Below are 19,815 nucleotides of genomic sequence, written 5' to 3'. Positions count from 1 at the left end.
AGGAGTGTCCGTATAGCCTTTTCCAGCAATCACTTATGGCTGCAGCTATTGCTTTGGTCCCTGAAATACGAAAAACACACAGATTATTACACCTTAGTTGCTACAAAGGAAAGGGAGAGAGCGGAAACAAAACAATCTTTTATTCCAAGACTACAGAAATGGCTAAAAAGAACCAACATGTTCTTGTGATATGGCCAATGCTGCTTATAACAAGTTTTCAGTAAAGTTACTGTAAAAAAAAACAACAATTAAAAACAGCATTTTCAAAAGACAAACTTTCATACGTTTGTGGTTATATGAACCATACAGACTGATTTGATACTGCATATGTAACATTTTCAGTATCATTTGACAAACACACAATTGATAAAAAATAAAATACCTAGTCTACTGACAGATTACTGGTATTTTGAGTTGTTAGATTAGAGTTAAACTGGTACCTTACAAAAAGGGCCCATACCCATAGAATATGTTTGTCTGTTACAAATGCAGAGGTTTCACATTGGGAATGATTTTTGCACTGTTCATGTCTGTAGTACTGAGAGGGAAGAGGTTAATTGTTGGTATGACAGCTGACTTGGTTTGGTGAAGGAGCTTTTATGCCGCATTCACGTGCAAGTCAGAACAAGGAAACACAGACATTTCCGATTTACTAACTGGTTGTTATACACGTGCCGTGTTCAACCAGTCAGCAAGTCGGAAATTTCAGAGTTTCCTAGTTCCGACTAGCACGAAAGCGCATCCTCAATCACAAAACAGTCATCGTCTGAAACCTCAGTCTTCACAGAAATGGCAGACAACCCGGGGCCCCTATCCGGGCCTACTGCCTTGTGGTCGTATACAGTTACATTCGCTGAAGTTTGAATGTTGAACGCCAGCTCCTTGTCACCATTCTTTTGAGGAAAGGAGTATGGGCTGGTCCCCTCCTTCCCTTTTCTGTGACCATTGAGCTGTTTGCCAGACGTTAGACCCAGTTCACGTGAAAAAAAGGACGCTGCCATTGTGCAACGGTGCCTCTCGAGCAGCTTGACAGTTTGGAAGGGCTCCTGACACACTCTACACTTCAAGTATTTTGTTCCAGAAGTCCCTGGAACGGGCTGCTGTGAGACCATATGCATCCCTAGCTGCAGCTCCCCATTGAACGGGTCAGGACAGTGCTGACGCTGGACAACCTTCTGAGCCTTCCCCACAGGCTGTTTCCTGTTACTCAGCACTGTGGCAGTGGTAAATCTGGTTTCAGGAGTTGCCCGATATGAGCCACACTGGTGGTGGCCAGGCTGTGGTGACTTGTTGTTGCTGAGCAAGAGAACCCCGCACTGCAGGCAGCCATGGACTTTATTTCTTGCATGAGTGTTGTGGTGCCATACGAGTAAGTCTTTTGTTGCAAAGCCCAGTTCACAGTAGGCACACATGTAGGGCTTTGTCCTTCCAAACTTGCGCAGGGTCTCCACCAACACCACTGGCTGGAATTGGTGCCAGAGGTCCGTTGTTGGGGCACTTGGACCAGGTGCAGGCTTTGTGGCTCGTGGCAGAGTGGCCGATAGCATCGGCGTCAGTCCAGATTTAGCCCAGCTTCCCTGCCCCGCCGTCAATGCCAGCCTTGAAAGCTGCTCCTTGTACTCTCTCTCCCTCTGATATTGTTCCTTCTTTACAGTGCTATAATTAATTACAGTGTGGCCTGGTTCATGTAATCCGCTGTGGTCCATCATATCAACATACATGGAGAACTCTGTTCCACAGGAGCAGATGTAACCAGCCGCAGGACAAAAGTGGTCATGAAATGAGATTTGGTCTGGAAAGAACCTTTCACAACTAAAGCAAAAAGGGGGTCCACCATCACCAAGCTCCCTTTCCCATTTCACATTGTTCCACTTTTGCATCTTGACCGGTCCTCGATGCGATGATTCATGTAGAATAGGGCCTCTCTGGAGTGTCTGAGGTAACGAAAGGATAATCGTTTAGAAAGCCTGTTCAACTGTACTGATCACAAATTATATATCAACAGGGAAGTATTACATAAAAAAAGCGGGGCACATAATTCAGCAACACAACATTAGGTAGCTGTAGGGCGTGTTAGCCTTTAGACTTAAATAACTAACTTGTTAAGTAGTGTGATATTGATCATTTCACTATGTAGCTAGCTAACACCGTGGTCGTAAATCACTATGAAACGTCGTCACCCCAAGCCCGACGCTGGCCCACATTTGGGGTCTTTGTTTCTTGGACCAACGGGTGTTCAAAATCTTAAACCCAATTTGCAAACTAAAGCGTAATAATACATAGATACAAGTAATTATATTTGTCATATATACATACCTATGTTGCTAGCTAGCTATCCAGCCTAGGAAATGTTTGTTCGTATAGCTAGCTAGCGTCAGCTATTCATCCCCAAAACATAGCTAACGTTAGCAGCATTACCTTACACCGGCGAGTCACTGCTGTCCACATGCTGTCCAAATTCGGACATTTGTAACTTTGCTATAATATTGCAACGTGGCTTTATTCATATTTCATAACCTTATCGGCTGAATTTTGGAACGCATCCGCGGCAGCGAGTTGGAAAATACAACTTACTTCGTTTCGTTGGCGGGTAAACTTCCCAATGCAATATAACACTGCCGCCTGTAGGGTTGGAGTATGCAAGTTGATTAGTTGAGTCAAAGATGAAGAGGCGAAGCGAGAGGGTTTACCGCCCAAAATCTGTCCACAGAACATGAATTATAAAGCAAGGGAGTTGTTTTTGTTTGGAGTCAATGAGTGTCGAATTTAGTCAATATAAAATTAATAGCTGTTTTGATACGTGAGGTTAACTTGATCTAATAGAAGTTTCGTAATGAAGTTATCCCTAGTGAAATTTGAGACTATGTATATTTATGAGGCCAGCATAGCATCTCAATCTCCATTGAAGACAGACGGTTCACGTCAACACCCCTAATTGAATATTCAAAATTATATTAAAGTGACGAGTTGAATCCACCAATCCAAAGAGAATAGACGGGAGCATGACAGGCCGCTGTTCCACTCTGTGGACAACGAATCTCATTGTTAGGGCAGAGGAAAGCATCGTGTAATTATATCTAGTATCTCTGGTTGAGTCTGGTAATGAGTGAATTAAGGGAAGAGGGGAGCTAGCCTATTTACAAGCCTAGTTTCCATTCCGTTTTGCTACCCAGAATATAAATTCCTGAGATCAGGATGGTTTGTACGACGCTAGGAAGAAGGCATATGTTCAAATTATCAACATATTCATTATCAGACATGCATTCCTAAAAACAACTTTTAAGCCTTATTGGTTAACCAATCAGTCCCCCTGTGATCCATTTACATTTCACCAAATAGTAAAAGCCTTTAATATGGGAAGATTCTGTAAATAGTACATAGCCTTTACCGCTCACGTCATTCGTGACACACAAAAACTGACATTAGACCCCTAGAATCGACTGACGCACCGTTGCATTAATCTAAATTACATTTATTGTAATTTTAAATCCTCATCAAAAGTCAGTTTAAACTAGAGATGTTTTTTTTTTTTCTTCTTCTTCACCGCATCCCCCAGGGTCGCACTTCCGCATCTGCAGTGAAAGAGCTTGAGTACCGTTTGTCAGACCATGAGACAACCCGAAAACAGGTCTTCTCACAAAAACTTCTGTGGAGTCTGAACGGTTTGACCGAAACAACTATTATGACCACTTTTTGGAAAGGGGATACTGTCACAAACACCACAAGTGTCGAGACTCTTCTGAAGTCGGTAATAAGGTCGACGTGTACACTTTGTATGGTAGCGTTCGAACCGTTTGGGTGACAAACTAATAGGACCCCACTTAAGCAAAAAATACTTACGTTTTCATGTACCAAATACATTTAACATTCAATAGGTTTCCATTGCATTAACTTGTGTGGCATATTTTCTGTTATCGACATTTTACCAATACATTTGCTGTTTCCATCAGGCCTGTCATGAGTATATTTCTGCATCAGGTAATTCGTACACATAAAATGGTTGGAAACCTGGTTAGTGACAACAATCAACTCAAATCTTTCATCTCTGAATGGGGCTTTATTAAAACAAGGAGCAACACACTACATGCTATTTCCTATACATTTCTGTTTTGGTGTAAGTGTTCAAATATATACACACAAGTATGTGGACAGCCCTTCAAATGAGTGGATTCGGCTATTTCAGCCACACCCGCTGCTGACAAGCGTATAAAACCAAGCACACAGCCATGCAATCTCCATAGACAAACACTGCCAGTAGAATGGCCTTACTGAACAGCTCAGTGACTTTCAAAGTAGTACCGTCATAAGATGCCACCTTTCCAACAAGTCAGTTAGTCAAATGTCTGCCGTTAGAGCTGCCCTGGTCAACTGTAAGTGCTTTTATTGTGAAGTGAAAACATCTAGCTCACTGAACACAACCACAGAGTGCTGAAGCATGTAAAAATGGTCTGTCCTCGGGTTGCAACACTCACTACCAAGCTTCTAGAGGCAGTTTGGAACATCAGCACAAGAATGGTTAGTCGGGAGCTTCATGAAATGGGTTTCCATGGCTGAGCAGCCGCACACAAGCCTAAGATCACCAGTCCAAAAGACGAATCTGGGGTTTGCTACGTGCCCCAATGCATAGTGCCAACTGTAAAGTTTCGTGGAGGAGGAATAATGGTCTGGGGCTGTTTTTCATGGTTGGGGTTAGGCCCCTTAGTTCCAGTGAAGGGAAATCGTAACGTTGCAGCATACAAAGACGTTCTAGACGATTCTGTGCTTTAACTTTGTGGCAACAGCTTGGGGAAGGCCCTTTCTTGTTTCAGCATAACAATTCCACTGTGCACAAAGCGAGGTCCATACAGAAATGGTTTGTCGACATCGGTGTAGAATAACTTGACTGCACAGAGCCTTGACCTTAACCCCATCGATCACCTTCGGGATAAATGGGAACGCCGACTGCGAGCCAGGCCTTATCACCAAACATCAGTGCCCGACCTCACTAATGCTCGTGAGTGAATGGAAGCAAGTCCCCTCAGCAACGTTCCAACATCTACATGAAAGCCTTCCCAGAAGAGTGGATTCTGTTATAGCAGCAAAGGGGGGGGGGACCAACTACATATTAATGCCCATAATTTGGGAATGAGGAGTTCGACGAGCAGGTGTGCACATACTTTGTAGTGTATATTCACTTACAAATTGTTTTCTCCCAAATGCACTGATAGCTACCACACTAAGATATAACCATCAATGTTTTTTCACAACCTAAAAGAGCACTTGAACAATAATTGGTACATTTTAATAATGGCTGAGGAGTTAAAGGGACACTTCAGGATTTTGGCAATGAAGCCCTTCAATTTATTTCCCAGTCAGTCCGATTAACATGTCGATACCATTTTTATACCTCTGCATGCAGTTTGAAGGAAGTTGCTAACTAGCATTAGCGCATGACGAAGTCTACGGTAACTCCCTCGAACTTCCTTCATAGTGGGGAAGTAGATAAGGGCTTCATTGCCAAAATCCCAAAGTATCCCTTTAAGAAAAAGCTAAGAACATCATTGCATTTTACAGCACAATACAACAGTTTACAACTATGGCCATGAAAATAGGTTCAAGCGAGCAAGAAAAGTCTACTGAGAGACAAGTGAAAATAGAATCAAAGTAGAATAGTACAATAATGATTATATATGGTGACACAAGACAATTAATCCCTCAAATCAATAACAGATCTTGCAAAAACATTGCTAAAATCATTGTTCATACATGTTCTGTTGGATTATGATTTTCAGAGTATTCACTCTCATTGTGTAACCTGCGCTGTGTCTCCAGACAAAATGCAATGGACCTTTCTGCGGTGGTCTTTCAGTGACCGTAGGCTGGGATAGAGGCGCTGGCAGATGAGGCAGCGAAACGAGTTGGTCTGGTCGTGTGTTTGCAGGTGTTTCTGGAGTCCCTCCACAGTGCCAAACCAGCGCACGCACACAGGGCAACGCATGGGCTTGAAGGCAGGCTTGCACATTCCATTTAGCTGGTGAAACTTGAGGCTGAGGCCATTGGGGAAGTCCATGCTGCATCGGGAACAGTGGTTTGCCTTCGCTGAAATAGCTCCTCTGTCACCTTTACACCGATTCCAGGAGAGGTGCTTCAGCAGCGCGCCGCGACTGCAAAAGGTGTTGCTGCATCGTATGCACACACAGCGCGGCTGTGGCTTCCTAGGCTTCCGCAGAGGTTGTTGATTTGGCTGAGGGCGCTGTGCTGGCAGAGAGTGTTGCAGAGGCGCATGTCGCTGCTTTGGCAGGGGCTGCCGACGTTGACGTGGCTGCTGTGGAAACCTCAGCAGTAGAGGTGGAGAGCGCTGCTGTTGCATTCCCCCATACATCTGGTGCCGAGGCTGCATGTGTACTTGTAGGTGGACTTCATAGTCTGCCCAGGAACTCAGTGTCTCACCGCATGTGGGGCAGGTATAGGCCTCCTGCGCATGCTTTTGCAAATGCTCTAGGAGGAGCCGTGGGGAAGTAAAGCCTGACCCACACTCACACGTCACTCTCCTGGGAAGAACATTGGGCAATGACATAATACCCCAATTTTCCCCATTATCCTCCAGATTTTTACTACTTTGTGCCACGAGACGTTGCGGTACTTGGGCTGCCGATATGCCCTGTTGTAAAAGTCCATTATCATTCTTGGCCATGGTTCTACTTAACTGGCACTTCTTCCTATGAATCAGCATGTTATCTTTGCGGTTAAAGCTCCTCCCACAGACATAGCAATCGAATTGGAATTGACCCTTGTTGACTTTCTGTGCTACCGCCCGAAAAGTAGATTGTGGCAGAAATGACCTATTTCCACACAGCCTTTGATGCTTTTTTAATGTGCACCCTCGACTGTACGTTTTCTGACATCTATAGCAGGGAAAACGTCTAGCACCATCTTTTATGAAATAAGGCACGCCATCCTTTGTGGACTTGACATGACCCTGAGAAATAGGTTCTTGTAGCATTAAATCATCGTCGTCTTCTGCATCTACTGCCTCAATCAGAACGTCAATCTCAGAATCATCTAAAGGCATTGTCCATTCTCCATCTTTACCTTCTTGTTTAAAACTACTTGCTGCATTGTCCCCTTCACCATCTCCTTGCTGTAGTGTTGCAGATCCTGAATCAATTTCTCCTGGTGTTACACGCTTGGCAACTTCGGGATAGAAGGATAAGAAGCTTTTAGGTGAACCGGACCAGAGCAAATCAGGAAACTGTGGATATGGCCTTGATTCTGCAGAAATCGCCTCCTCCTTTATCTGACGAGTGCTGTCAGTGCCCACACCGATGTTTTTGGAGATTAGAGGCCTCTGGTTGACGCCTGTGACAGGCTCCCTTGCTTTAATGTTTTCCCCAAATGCAGTATTTTTGCACAGGGCAGAGTTGGAGGCATGCTGTAGAGGATGGGGTGGCCCCTGACACTTGTGCACATTGAGATTATACCTACGGGCATAGTTGTGCTTGCACACTTGACAAAAGTAAGGTGTCCTAGCTTTAACATTTTGGAAGCTTCTTTGCGGTTGTCGCTTCTTTTGCTTCTGGAATGATGCAGTCTTTTTGATAGAGTGGCATTTACTCCCCACTGAGGTAAGGTGGTGGGGAGCCAGGGGACAGATGTGGTTGTCTGGAAGCGGTGGTTTTCCAATCATCAGTTGTTTACAGTGACGACAACACTTCACTATCTCCTTCCTGTGTAAGGCATGATGCACTGTCAAGCTGTCCAAGTCCTGAAAAACACTTCGGCAGCGACCACATTGATATCTCCCCTGTGTGGACCTATTTCTAGAATCAATAAGCTTTTGGCGGGTCTCAAGAACTACTACAGGGCAGAAGGTCTGAGTCAAAGATATGATACCACTACTGCCAGATGGACGGGCTATTGTCTTTGCACCAGACTTTGTAAGCAGGTGTCTTAACTGGCCAATAGAGGGCCCTGGTGTGGATGCTGCTGTTTGTTTGGATTGTGACATCACCTCCACTGGTATAAGCTCTCTTTTGGGGACCACAAGTCTCTTGTGTCTTAATGGGTAGTGTTGAGCAGGTTGATAACGTTTCATGTAGGCATTTGCTATCATCTTCATTATCGTCTCATTTTTAGGTGCGCCGGCATCTTCTGAAGATGCACCGCTTGTAACGGGACAGTCTGCATCCTCAGGAGTCTCATCCTGGATGGATTGTGGCGAGGGTTCCTGTGCAGTAGAGCTGTTCTCAGGTTGGTCAAGCCCATCAGGCTGTAATTCCTGCTCACTTGCACCTGGAGGGAGGTTGTTCAGCTCTGGAGGTCCTGTTAGGGCAATAAACCCCTTATTTGTATAGACTTCAGGAACAGTGGATGTGCTATTAAGCTGTGGGAGTTTTGAACTACGAATGACAGGAGATAGGGGTGAGGGATGAGAGGGGGGACCGAGGCCCAAAATGGTTTGGCTAAGGGTTAGCTGAGGGGAGACTGGTTGGACAGGTTCAACCAGACTGCATTCTTCTTGGCCCGAATATCTGGCATCAGTCGTCTGGGTCTGCTGCTGGGGGGTTGAGACATGAGATCTTTTATGCTCCAGCATTTCATTAAAGTTCTGAAACTCATCCCCACAATCACAGATAAAAAGAGAGGGAGCCGGGGTCTCAGGTAGTGCTTTGCAGCAGTGCTGGTCTTGGAGATCCTTGTTTAAAAACACTTCACCACAGTAAGTGCAGAGAGGCTGCTTCTCAGCTTGTGGTGGTTGCTTGTCATATTGAACTGCATGAGAAGCTTGGTGCACCAACAAGGATGCCAATCCAGTAAAGGTGGCTGAACAAGCCACACAGCGATACATTTTAGGGGATGAGGTGCTTCCCTGAAGGCCAAGCATTGTGGTACAAGACAGTCACAGTACAAAGGGGGGCTCAGGTGTCCTCAACTGGCTGATCTTGGGTTGTCAGTTTCCTGAAAAATAAAGAGAACACATTTGTCAGGAATATAAGTATCTCCTCAAACAATTTGTAAAATGTGTGAATCTCAATTCAATCCAAGCAAAATAAAGTTTACAGATACACCACACACTGTATGTACAGTGGAGCAAAAAAATATTTAGTCAGCCACCAATTGTGCAAGTTCTCCCACTTAAAAAGATGAGGCCTGTAATTTTCATCATAGGTACACTTCAACTATGACAGACAATTTTTTTTTTAAATCACCATAATTTACAAATAAATTCATTTAAAAAATCCTACAATGTGATTTTCTGGATTTTTTTTCTCATTTTGTCTGTCATAGTTGAAGTGTACCTATGATGAAAATTACAGGGCTCATCTTTTTAAGTGGGAGAACTTGCACAATTGGTGGCTGACTAAATACTTTTTTGCCCCACTGTATGTATGCGTGTGTATATATCTATATAACTTCATTTCTGAAACTATTTACCAAATTAAATAGGTTCCTTCACAATCTCAGCAATGATTATATAATATACACCATAACACTTCAGCTACACTGATGTCATGAGGATACCTGGGCCACCTATTGAGATGAGCCGTTTGTTCATAAATCAGGTAACAAATTAGGTGAAAAGGAGACTGGAATGCACCTTTAAGTTAATAGATATGATTTATGTATAAAGACTGGATCAGTGGCGCAGAACACACCCATGCGAGGCTCGCCTACAAAAAGGTTTACAATTACAGGAAAATATCTATAAAACTCAAATTCTCTCAGCCTCAAGGCAAAATGTGTAGAATAGCATGAGAAGCTATAAAACTGCAAAACAAAATCTCTGCTCCATGGAAAAAGTGTAGAATTGTGCTCTTCATGGATGAAACCCGGTTTTAACTGTACCGGGCAGACGGCAGTGGGCCGGTGTAGTGTGGGCGAGCGGTTTGCTGATGTCAATGTTGTGAACAGAGTGACTCATGGTAGCGGTGGGGTTATCATATGGGAAGGATTAGGCTACAGACAACGAACACAATTACATTTTATCAATGGTAATTTGAATGCACAGAGATACCGTTATAAGCAGTGGTGTAAAGTACTTAAGTAAAAACATTTTAAAGTACTCCATTAGTCGTTTTTTGGGGTATCCGTACTTTTAAAAAAAGTTTTAAACTTTTAAGTCACTATACTCCTAAAGAGAATAATGTACTTTTTACTCCATACATTTTCCGTAACACCCAAAAGTACACATTACAGTTTTAATGCTGAGCAGGACAGAAAATGGTTCAACTGACACATTATCAAGATAACATCCACAAACGCTTTGTTTATAAATGTCTGAGTGTTGGAGTGTTCCCCTGGTTGTCTGTAAAAAAAGAAGACAACTGTGCATCTGGTTTACGTAATACCTGGACAAAAGGAATACTTATGTGAGAATGCTATTCATTGACTAGAGCTCAGCGTCCAACACCATAGTACCCTCAAAGCTCCTCACTAAGCTAAGGATCCTGGGACAAAACACCTTCCTCTGCAACTGGATCCTGGACTTACTGACGGGCCACCCCCAGGTGGTGAGGGTAGGTAGCAACACATCTGCCACGCTGATCCTCAACACTGGAGCTCCCCAGGGGTGCGTGCTCAGTCCACTCCTGTACTCCCTGTTCACCCACGACTGCATGGCCAGGCATGACTCCAACACTATCATTACGTTTGCAGACGATAACAGTGGTAGGCCTGATCCCCGTCAATGATGAGACAGCCTATAGGGAGGTCAGAGACCTGGCCGGGTGGTGCCAGAATAACAACCTATCCCTCAACGTGACTAAGGAGATTGTGGACTACAGGAAAAGGAGGACTGAGCACGCCCCCATTCTAATCGACGGGGATGTCGTGGAGCAGGTTGAGATCTTCAAGTTCCTTGTTGTCCACATCAACAACAAACTAGAATGGTCCAAACACACCAAGACAGTCGTGAAGAGTGCACAACAAAACATATTCCCCCTCAGGAGACTGAAAAGATTTGGCATGTGTCCTGAGATCCTCAAAAGGTTCTACAGCTGTAACATCGAGAGCATGCTGACTGGTTGCATCACTGTCTGGTACGGTAACTGCTTGGCCTCTGACCGCAAGGCACTACAGAGGGTAGTGCGTACGGCCCAGTACATCACTGGGGCTAAGCTGCCTGCCATCCAGGACCTCTACACCAGGCAATGTCAGAGGAAGGCCCTACAAATTGTCCAAGACCCCAGCCACAGACTGTTCTCTCTACTACCACATGGCAAGCAGTACCGGAGTGCCAAGTCTCGAACAAAAAGGCGTCTCAAAAGTTTTTACCCCCAAGCCATAAGACTCCTGAACAGGTGATCAAATGGCTACACGGACTCGTTACTTTTATAGCCTCGTTACTGTATATAGCCTGTATTTTTACTGTTGTTTTATTTCTTTACCTACCCATTGTTCACCTAATACCTGTTTTGCACTATTGGTTAGAGCCTGTAAATAAGCATTTCACTGTAAGGTCTACACCTGTTGTATTCGGCGCACGTGACAAATAAACTTTGATTTGATTTCACACACTCAACACAAGTATTTGTGTTGCTAAAAGAGAGCTCGACACAAAGGAGACACACCCAGTGAGACACACACACACAGAGAGACAGAGCGAAAGAGAGAGAGTCAGAGAGACATACAGAAAGAGAGACACAGAGAGACCCTCAGACAGGGACCGCCATAGTTGTGACTTTTCCTGTAAAGGGAATATAATATAATTGACTATTAGCATTTAAATGAATGAGGGAACAATTTTGTCTAGGACAAAAAGGCTTCTCAACAGTTAACCCCCAAGCCATAAGACTCCTGAACAGGTAATCAAATGGCTACCCGGGCATTGTGTACCCCCCCAACCCCTCTTTTTACACTGCTGGTAATCTCTGTTTATGATATGCATCGTCACTTTTACTATACACTCATGTACATATTACCTCAAATTGGGCCGACCAACCAGTGCTCCCCACATTGGCTAACCGGGCTATCTGCATAGTGTCACATCCGCCAACCCCTTTTACACTACTCTCTGTTCATCATATGAATAGTCACTTTAACCATATCTACATGTACATACTAACGCAATCAGCCTGACAAACCGGTGTCTGTATGTAGCCTCGCTACTGTATATAGCCTGTCTTATTTCTTTACCTACCTATTGTTCACCTAATACCTTTTTTGCACTATTGGTTAGAGCCTGTAAATAAGCATTTCCCTGTAAGGTCTACTACACGTTGTATTCAGCGCACGTGACAAAACTTTGATTTGATATGAGGAATTTCTAAAATATTTATACCTTTACTTTTGATACTTAAGTATATTTTAAACCAAATAGTTTCAAACTTGAGTCCTTTTCTATGACAGTATCTTTACACAAGTATGACAATTGGATACTTTTTCCACCACTGTTTACGAGATCCTGAGGCCCATTGTTGTGCTATTAATCCGCCTCAAGTTTCTGCATGATAAAGCACGGCCTCATGGCGCAGGGATCTGTACACAATTCTTGGAAGCTGAAAATGTCCCAGTTCTTCCATAGCTTACATACTGATAGATTAAATGGCAAGTTAAGCCCGGGAATTTTGGTAATTTTGCTTAAATGCATAAAAGAAAAGTTAGCTTATAACAGTGAACCTTTTTTTGTGGGATACACAAGGTGCCAAATCATATGTGAGGAATGCAACAAAGATGCAGAATCATCTGGCCAAGTGAATAACATTCCCTCGACGCTCACAACAAGCAAATTCTGACAAAAGTCCCTCCACTTCTATTCAAGGTGAAAATGACGAATCAGACACCTTATCGATAGCAACAGCTCATGGTCCTCCTGGAATCAGAAATGTATTTGACTCAATGGAGGAACGTAGTCAGAGAAATGCTGATGAATGTCTTGCTCGAGCTATGTTTGCAACTGGTTCACCTCTGATGCTCACAGGCAATGTGTATTAGAAGAGATGTCTGAATGTTCTTCGCCAAGCATACACCCCTCCAACCAGACATGCTTTATCTACTAATTTTCTAGATGCAGAGTTCAACAGAGTTCAAGTGAAGGTCATACAAATCATAGAGAAAGCAGACTATTGCAATCATCTCTGATGGGTGGTCGAATGTTCGTGGGCAAGGAATAATTAATTACACCAGCTCCACCCCTCAACCAGTATTCTACAAGAGCACAGACAAGGGACAACCGACACACTGGTCTCTATGATGCAGATGAGCTGAAGGCAGTCATCACTCACCTTGGACGACAGAAGGTATTTGCACTGGTGACAGACAATGCAGCAAACATGAAGGCTGCTTGGTCTAAAGTGGAGGAGTCCTACCCCCACATCATACCAATTGGCTGCGATGCTCATGGATTGAATCTGCTCCTCAAGGACATCATGGCACTGAAAACAACGGATACACTACAAGAGAGCCAAGGAAATGGTTAGGTATGTGAAGGGTCATCAAGTTATAGCAGCAATAAACCTCACCAAGCAAAGTGAGAAGAATAAGAGAACCACATTGAAGCTGCCCAGCAAAACCCGTTGGGGTGGTGTTGTCATCATGTTTGACAGTCTCCTGGAGGGGAAGGTGTCTCCAAGAAATGGCCACCTCAGTCTGCCGATATGGACAGCCACATCAAGAAGATCCTCCTGGAGGATGTATTTTGGGAGTGGTAAGCAGCCTGAAACCTATAGCAGTAGCCATTGCACGGATTGAGGGAAACGATACCATCCTGTCTGATGTTCAGACTCTGCTTGCAGATGTAAGAGAATAAATCCGTACTGCCCTGCCCACTTCACTGTTGCTCCAAGCAGAGGAAACCGCAATTCTGAAATGCATCAAAAAGCGTGAAGACTTCTGCCTTAACTTCTTTGGGATAGGAGGTGGTATTTTGACGTCCGGATGAAAAGCGTGCCCAAAGTAAACTGCCTGTTACTCAGGCACAGAAGCTAGGATATGCATATAATTGGTAGATTTGGATAAACTCTAAAGTTTCTAAAACTGTGAAAATAATGTGAGTATAATAATGTGAGTATAACAGAACTGAAATGGCAGGCGAAACCCTGAGGACAAACCACCCCGCAAAGAATTCATCCTACCACTGATTTCAATGGCTGGCACTTTTATAAAAGGGCAAAAATCGTGCCCGGTTGCAGTTCCTAGGGCTTCCACTAGATGTCAGTCTTTAGAAAGAGTTTCAGGCTGGTTTTTGGAAAAATTAGCCAGAAATTGTAGTTTTTCTAGGTGGCTCCCATTTTGGCTGTAGTGTTTCTAAGCACGTTCTTTGGTATTTTTCTCAGGTAAAGACAATAACGATTCTCCGTCTTAAATTGTATTTTTTATTTGCGTATTAGGGTACCTAAGGTTTGATTATAAACATTGATTGACTTGTTTGGATAAGTTTATTGGTAACATTTGGGATTCATTTTGTATGCATTTTGAAGGAAGGAAACCGAGTGGATTATTGACTGAAGTGCGCCAGCTAAACTGAGTTTTTATGGATATAAAGAAGGAGTTTATCGAACAACAGGACCATTTGTAATGTAACTGGGACCTTTTGGAGTGCCAACATAAGATCTTCAAAAGTAAGGCATATATTATATAGCTATTTCTGACTTTCGTGTCGCAACTCCCTGGTTGAAAATGATTTGTTATGCATTTGTGTGCTGGGCGCTGTCCACAGATAATCGCATGGTTTGCTTTCGCCGTAAAGCCTTTTTGAAATCTGACACTGCGCCTGGATTAAGCCCCAAGTATGCTGGCAAGAGCATCCTGTCTGGTGCAGAGATCAACTAGGCCTATGGTGTCATCACTACTGTGTCTCACCACCTTGGCCTGGATGAGGGCACGGTTCTTGGCAGTCTGGCAAAGTACACTTCTAAGCAAGGGCTTTGGGATGGAGATGCAATATGGCAGTCGTGCCAACATATCTCATCAGCCACCTGGTGGAAGGGGCTTTGTGGATCTGAGGCTCTTTCCCCTGTTGCCTCCATCACCCCCCAAATCCCACCAACATCAGCCGCCTCAGAGCACAACTGGTCTTGTTTGGGAACAGACAAAAGCAGGCAACAGGCTGACCAATACAAGGGTTGAAAACATTGGTGGCCAGCCGGGCAAATTTGAGGCTTTTTGAGCCTGACAACGAGCCATCCTCAACAAGGTTGGAAAGTGACAGTGTGGATGAGGCCTCAGAGTCTGATGTTCAAGAGGTGGACATTGAGGAGGTCCAGTGAGAAGACATGGAAGCCTGAGAGGAAGACAACTAAAGCTTTAGTTTCTAGACTATCACTTTACAGATGTATGTTGAAAACGTTTTTGGAAGATGCAATGATCATTCAAAATTCCCTTTTGTTGTTCAGTGAAATCTTCCCATGTGAAGAGTTAATTAATTAAATTTCAATTCGTAACAATTGTTGCTTTTTTTCTATTGGAAGGATTTAATCATTTGCAATTATGTCTACTTATGGTAAACGGTTTGTTTCCTTCTCCATATGATATGGTAAACATATCCAATGCAAAAAAACATTAAAAAAAACAAAAAAAATCTACATTTAAACAGTATTAATATTAATTAGCATATTTCTGTTAATTCCCGTACATTCCCACATTAAGTTTCCACCTCTGAATATTCCCCAAAATGTGCAACCCCACATACTGACCAGACATGTCACGCATTGAATTGAGCAAGTTTGGGATGTCCTGGATCGACTTTGCACAACAGCATGTTCCAGTTGCCACCAATAACCAGCATTTCGCACAGCCATTGAAGAGGGACAGCATTCCACAATCAAAAGCTTAATCAACTCTAAGCCAAAGAGATGTGTCTCGCTGCATAAGGCAAATGGTGGTCACAACAGACACTGACTGATTTTCTGATCCATGGCCTACTTAAAAAAAATAAAAAGTTATGTGACTAACCAATGCATATCTATATTCCCAGTCATGTGAAATCTGTAGATTAGGGCAGTAGGGTCTAATGAATTTATTTCAATTGACTGATCCTTTTATATGGCGACCCAGTCAAATCCTTGAAATTGTTGCATGTTGCACTTATATTTTTGTTCAGTGTACATCACTCTTTCTATAGTTCCACTGGATGATGTAAATAAATATTGTTTATTGAAATGTTAACTATCAACGGTTGGTGACTTGTGTCATGTGATAGGTGGCTTATTGTTAACAGTTTCCTATATACTATTGGCTGCCTAGTGATTGCAACATTATAACTCTCCAATGTGTATAGTTGGCAATGTTTCATTTCCAAGTGCTACTGAAAAAGCTTAAGTGAAATGCACTAACTGCGCGTGATACATGTCATTACTCTACTGTAGTCTATCAATAAATTCAAAATCTTTATACCATACATAACCCAGAGGGCGGCATATGCGAGGTGGTCACTGGACAAGCTAGCTATGAGTTGAACATATTTGGCTGAAAAACTAGTAGCCAGTTGTTTCCCATGGTGGAAACCAGAGGCTGGTTGGAGAAGCTTTAGGAGGACAGGCTCGTTGTATTGGCTGGAATGGAATTAATGGAACAGTTTCAAACATCAAACATATGGAAACCGCATGTTTGACTACGTTCCATTAGTTAATTCCACCCAATACAATGGGCCTGTTCTCCTATAGCTCCTCCCACCAGCCAACACTGGTGGAAACGCATCTAACCCGCTGGCTCCTGAAACCCCTGTCCCCATGAGCTCCTGAGTCTAGCTAACGTTAGCTAACTGGCATCGCAAATTAGCACCTCGCTAGCTAACTGAGCTGATTTGAGAAGAAAACAGATGATCGGCTCTGCCGCACGAGCATGCTTTTGCGGCACAGTTGATAGCGCGCTGGACTTCGGGCTAGAAGGTTGAGACCTGCTCCCTGCTGTTTCATTACATTACCCATGCCTCCAAGGGAGACTGCGATGCCACTTCTGACACCAATGTAATGAAACAGAAGGGTGCAGGTCTCGGCCTTCTAGCCCAGCGCGCTATCGACTGTGCCGCAAAAGCAGGCTCATGCAGCAGAGCCGATTTCCGCTCTCATAAACCCAGGGTCATTACAATATGAATCAAACTGTAGCTAGCTAGCATGCCCTCCACATTATTGGGGCGTGGGAAGGTCAGATTCATATTTACATTTTATGTTAACATTCATTGAAATTGGTGGTTACTACTGGTTTCAGATCCGCCATGTTTTCTGTTTTGGTAGGAGGTCAGAGTGATGTCGATACTCATATTCATGAAATTGCCTAACGCACCCCCACATCCCATTGGTTCCTGCATTTGAGAAAGACATCTTCATGCTTGTGTGACACTTGAATGTGGCTAAAAAAGGGAAATAAAAACTCTTATAATACTTTTCACTCCAGACTGCCCTCACCGTAGTTAAAAGCATAACTGTTCCCCCCGGTCGTGTGGTAGGTGTACCGGAGTCTGCTATGTACCGGAGACCTCCTTACTAGCTAAGTGTCCTTTGCTCCCGCGTGCCAAATACACGCCCTCGTTGTAGTTAACGTATCTGAAAAAAAATAGTGCCCGACAGGCGGGGTAGAAGGACACGGACTACAGTTGTAGCTAGCCGTTGGCTATTGCTATTGTGCATTATGACCACCTACTGTACAGGAGCGGCCCTCTTTCCCGTCCGTCCTAGTTTAAAATGTTCCCAATATTAGTATAAAGAGGAATTTCTGCAGATACAGGAATGCCCACATGCAGGAACTCCCCGAATTCCGCAGCCCTTTGTGGACATTTCGCTAACGTTCCTGGCCACCTAGCTTTCATTTAACATGAATGGAGCTCTCGTTTTTATCGCCCCCAACGTGCTATGTGGATTTCAGGTGATACGGGGTTAGACGGTATATGCTATATGGAGCAATGGTGTAGGGCAAAAATCATTATTTTAGGATATTTATGCAAAAGTCAAGAAAAACGCTGGGCCCTGAAAGAAAGATGTATGCATCTGATTTACTGCACATCAACACAATCTAGTCAAATCTATCGACTTCCCTAAAATTATGAACTTTGCACCTGACAAGAACGCGCTAATATAAGAAAAAAAGCATGCATGATTGCAATGACATTTGTTTTTTGTAGCAAAACCGCACTTCACGCCATATTGGTGGGGTATCTATAGCTTTACAATAATCCATCAAATGTCTAAATTCGCAAATTAGCTAAGTGTTTTGAAAAGTACATATAGTACAGAATAATGAAACTAAGCAGGTATAGCGTTACTAGTTTAGAAATGCCACGAGCTTTTGGTAGCGCAATTCAATTCGACGATGGCAGACGTAACGTTAGCCAGCTAATGTTAGCCACACAATCAACCATTGCATTAGCTAACTAGTTGCAGAAATGAGTGACCTAACTACTGTTGTTAAACTACAGCTAGCTAACAAAAACATATATATGTGCCGTGTGTAGTAAAAAAAAATACCTAGTAAAAAAAAAAAACACGCATTGATGATGTCCAAGAAAACGTTAGTGTAGTGAACAAAAGCCAGCTAGCTTGCCAACTAGCTAGCCTTGCTAACAACACACCATAATGCGATTAGGTAACGTTAATGTTACCCGACATCTTTCAATACAATTCTTACAGATGATTGTGAAAGTTTCGCTTAATACGCATAACAGGTCAAATTAACATATTGACAAGATGTGGGAAAATGCTAACGTCAGAAAGCACGATTTAAGTATGCCATTCTGAAATGTCCTCGTCGTTCAATGACAAAGACAATATATTTAGTAAACTTACCATCAGTAATTTAATTTATTACAGTATGTTGTATCATCCACGGCTACTTTCGTTCAATACCGATTAATTTGCATATTTTAGAAATATTATTTGCAGCCACGCTGCTGTTCAGGTCGTGTATTCGGCTGATGTGTGCTGCTGCACAGCTGTAGCAAAAATGGGTGCGTTCCAGGTGGTCTTCATCACCAGTCTCGCGCACTTGTATCGTCTTTGTGGCTCAAGGACTTGTCAAATCTGATCATCTGCGCAGCGTGGCTACATTATAAACGGACTGGAACGTAACCAGTCGCTCTGGGGGAGTTTTTTCTAAATCCTCCCAACGAACTGGAGAGCAGACTGCAGAAATCTTAGAACATTCTGAGAACTTTCGACTCGGAGTCAGAGGGATAAACCCAAACTCATAATGGCATACTGACGATAACTGTAAATACTTATTCAGGTCAAAAACGTCGTTTAATGTAAGTTTCTATATTATAACTTTATTCTCTAGCCTACTTTTTGTACTTCAATTTGATGGCGACTCACTGCAATTGACAAATGTAATCCCTGCACATTATACCATTGAAACTGTGGCGCTTTATATTTACTATTGAGATGTGTTTTTACTGCCATTTAAAATAGACAAAATGTTAATGATATTGTTCTCTGCTCAGTGTAGGCCTGAATGGTTATGGCTAAAGATTGCCAACACATTGGAAGTTGTATCCCACCTGTTAAGCAAAGGGGGTCTTCTTTTCTGGTCTTTATACATGTATATAATACAGGAATACAGTACCAGTCAAAAGTTCAGACACACCTACTCATTCAAGAGTTTCTTTATTTTATACATTGTACATTTACATTTAAGTCATTTAGCAGACGCTCTTATCCAGAGCGACTTACAAATTGGTGCATTCACCTTATGACATCCAGTGGAACAGCCACTTTACAATAGTGCATCTAAATCTTTTAAGGGGGGTGAGAAGGATTACTTTATCCTATCCTAGGTATTCCTTAAAGAGGTGGGGTTTCAGGTGTCTCCGGAAGGTGGTGATTGACTCCGCTGTCCTGGCGTCGTGAGGGAGTTTGTTCCACCATTGGGGAGCCGGAGCAGCGAACAGTTTTGACTGGGCTGAGCGGG

General features: G+C 43.2%; 2 protein-coding genes across 6 annotated transcripts; both read right to left on the bottom strand.

Moving 5' to 3' along the window:
* Positions 1-125: 125 nt before the first annotated feature.
* LOC118380321 (histone-lysine N-methyltransferase PRDM9-like) lies at positions 126-2,873 on the bottom strand. Of its 3 annotated transcripts, none has more exons than XM_035767313.2 (2): positions 2,575-2,873; positions 126-1,934 (listed from the first exon to the last, which is right to left on the bottom strand). In XM_035767313.2, the coding sequence occupies exons 1-2, from the start codon at positions 2,713-2,715 to the stop codon at positions 726-728; spliced, it is 1,350 nt and encodes a 449-aa protein (XP_035623206.2). In that variant the 5' UTR covers positions 2,716-2,873; the 3' UTR covers positions 126-725. The 3 variants fall into 3 exon arrangements, with proteins under 3 accessions (XP_035623206.2, XP_052345928.1, XP_035623205.2); XM_052489968.1 differs by lacking the exon at positions 2,575-2,873 and adding an exon at positions 2,317-2,568; XM_035767312.2 differs by lacking the exon at positions 2,575-2,873 and adding an exon at positions 2,419-2,568.
* A 1,164-nt stretch (positions 2,874-4,037) lies between these two features.
* On the bottom strand, positions 4,038-18,895 carry LOC118380318 (uncharacterized). Of its 3 annotated transcripts, XM_052489946.1 has the most exons (3): positions 18,696-18,895; positions 13,203-13,370; positions 4,038-8,937 (listed from the first exon to the last, which is right to left on the bottom strand). In XM_052489946.1, exon 3 carries the CDS (start codon positions 8,861-8,863, stop codon positions 5,783-5,785), a length of 3,081 nt encoding a protein of 1,026 aa, XP_052345906.1. In that variant the 5' UTR covers positions 8,864-8,937; positions 13,203-13,370; positions 18,696-18,895; the 3' UTR covers positions 4,038-5,782. The 3 variants fall into 3 exon arrangements, with proteins under 3 accessions (XP_052345906.1, XP_052345905.1, XP_052345907.1); XM_052489945.1 differs by lacking the exon at positions 13,203-13,370; XM_052489947.1 differs by lacking the exons at positions 13,203-13,370; positions 18,696-18,895 and adding an exon at positions 17,322-17,737.
* Between the last annotated feature and the right edge of the window lie 920 nt (positions 18,896-19,815).

This window comes from Oncorhynchus keta, chromosome 31 (assembly GCF_023373465.1).
Source record: "Oncorhynchus keta strain PuntledgeMale-10-30-2019 chromosome 31, Oket_V2, whole genome shotgun sequence".
Lineage (NCBI taxonomy): Eukaryota > Metazoa > Chordata > Actinopteri > Salmoniformes > Salmonidae > Oncorhynchus > Oncorhynchus keta.
Note: the sequence above shows the minus strand (reverse complement) of the source record. Positions and strands in the feature narration are given on the sequence as shown.

Bases quoted from the DNA above. Each gene is read 5' to 3' on its own strand.
- LOC118380321 (XM_035767313.2), bottom strand. From the start codon at position 2,715: ATGTTCTGTGGACAGATTTTGGGCGGTAAACCCTCTCGCTTCGCCTCT. The intron at 1,935-2,574 runs GTAAGTTGTATT...TCGTTACCTCAG, and splicing joins TTACCCGCCAACGAAACGAA to ACACTCCAGAGAGGCCCTAT.
- LOC118380318 (XM_052489946.1), bottom strand. From the start codon at position 8,863: ATGCTTGGCCTTCAGGGAAGCACCTCATCCCCTAAAATGTATCGCTGT.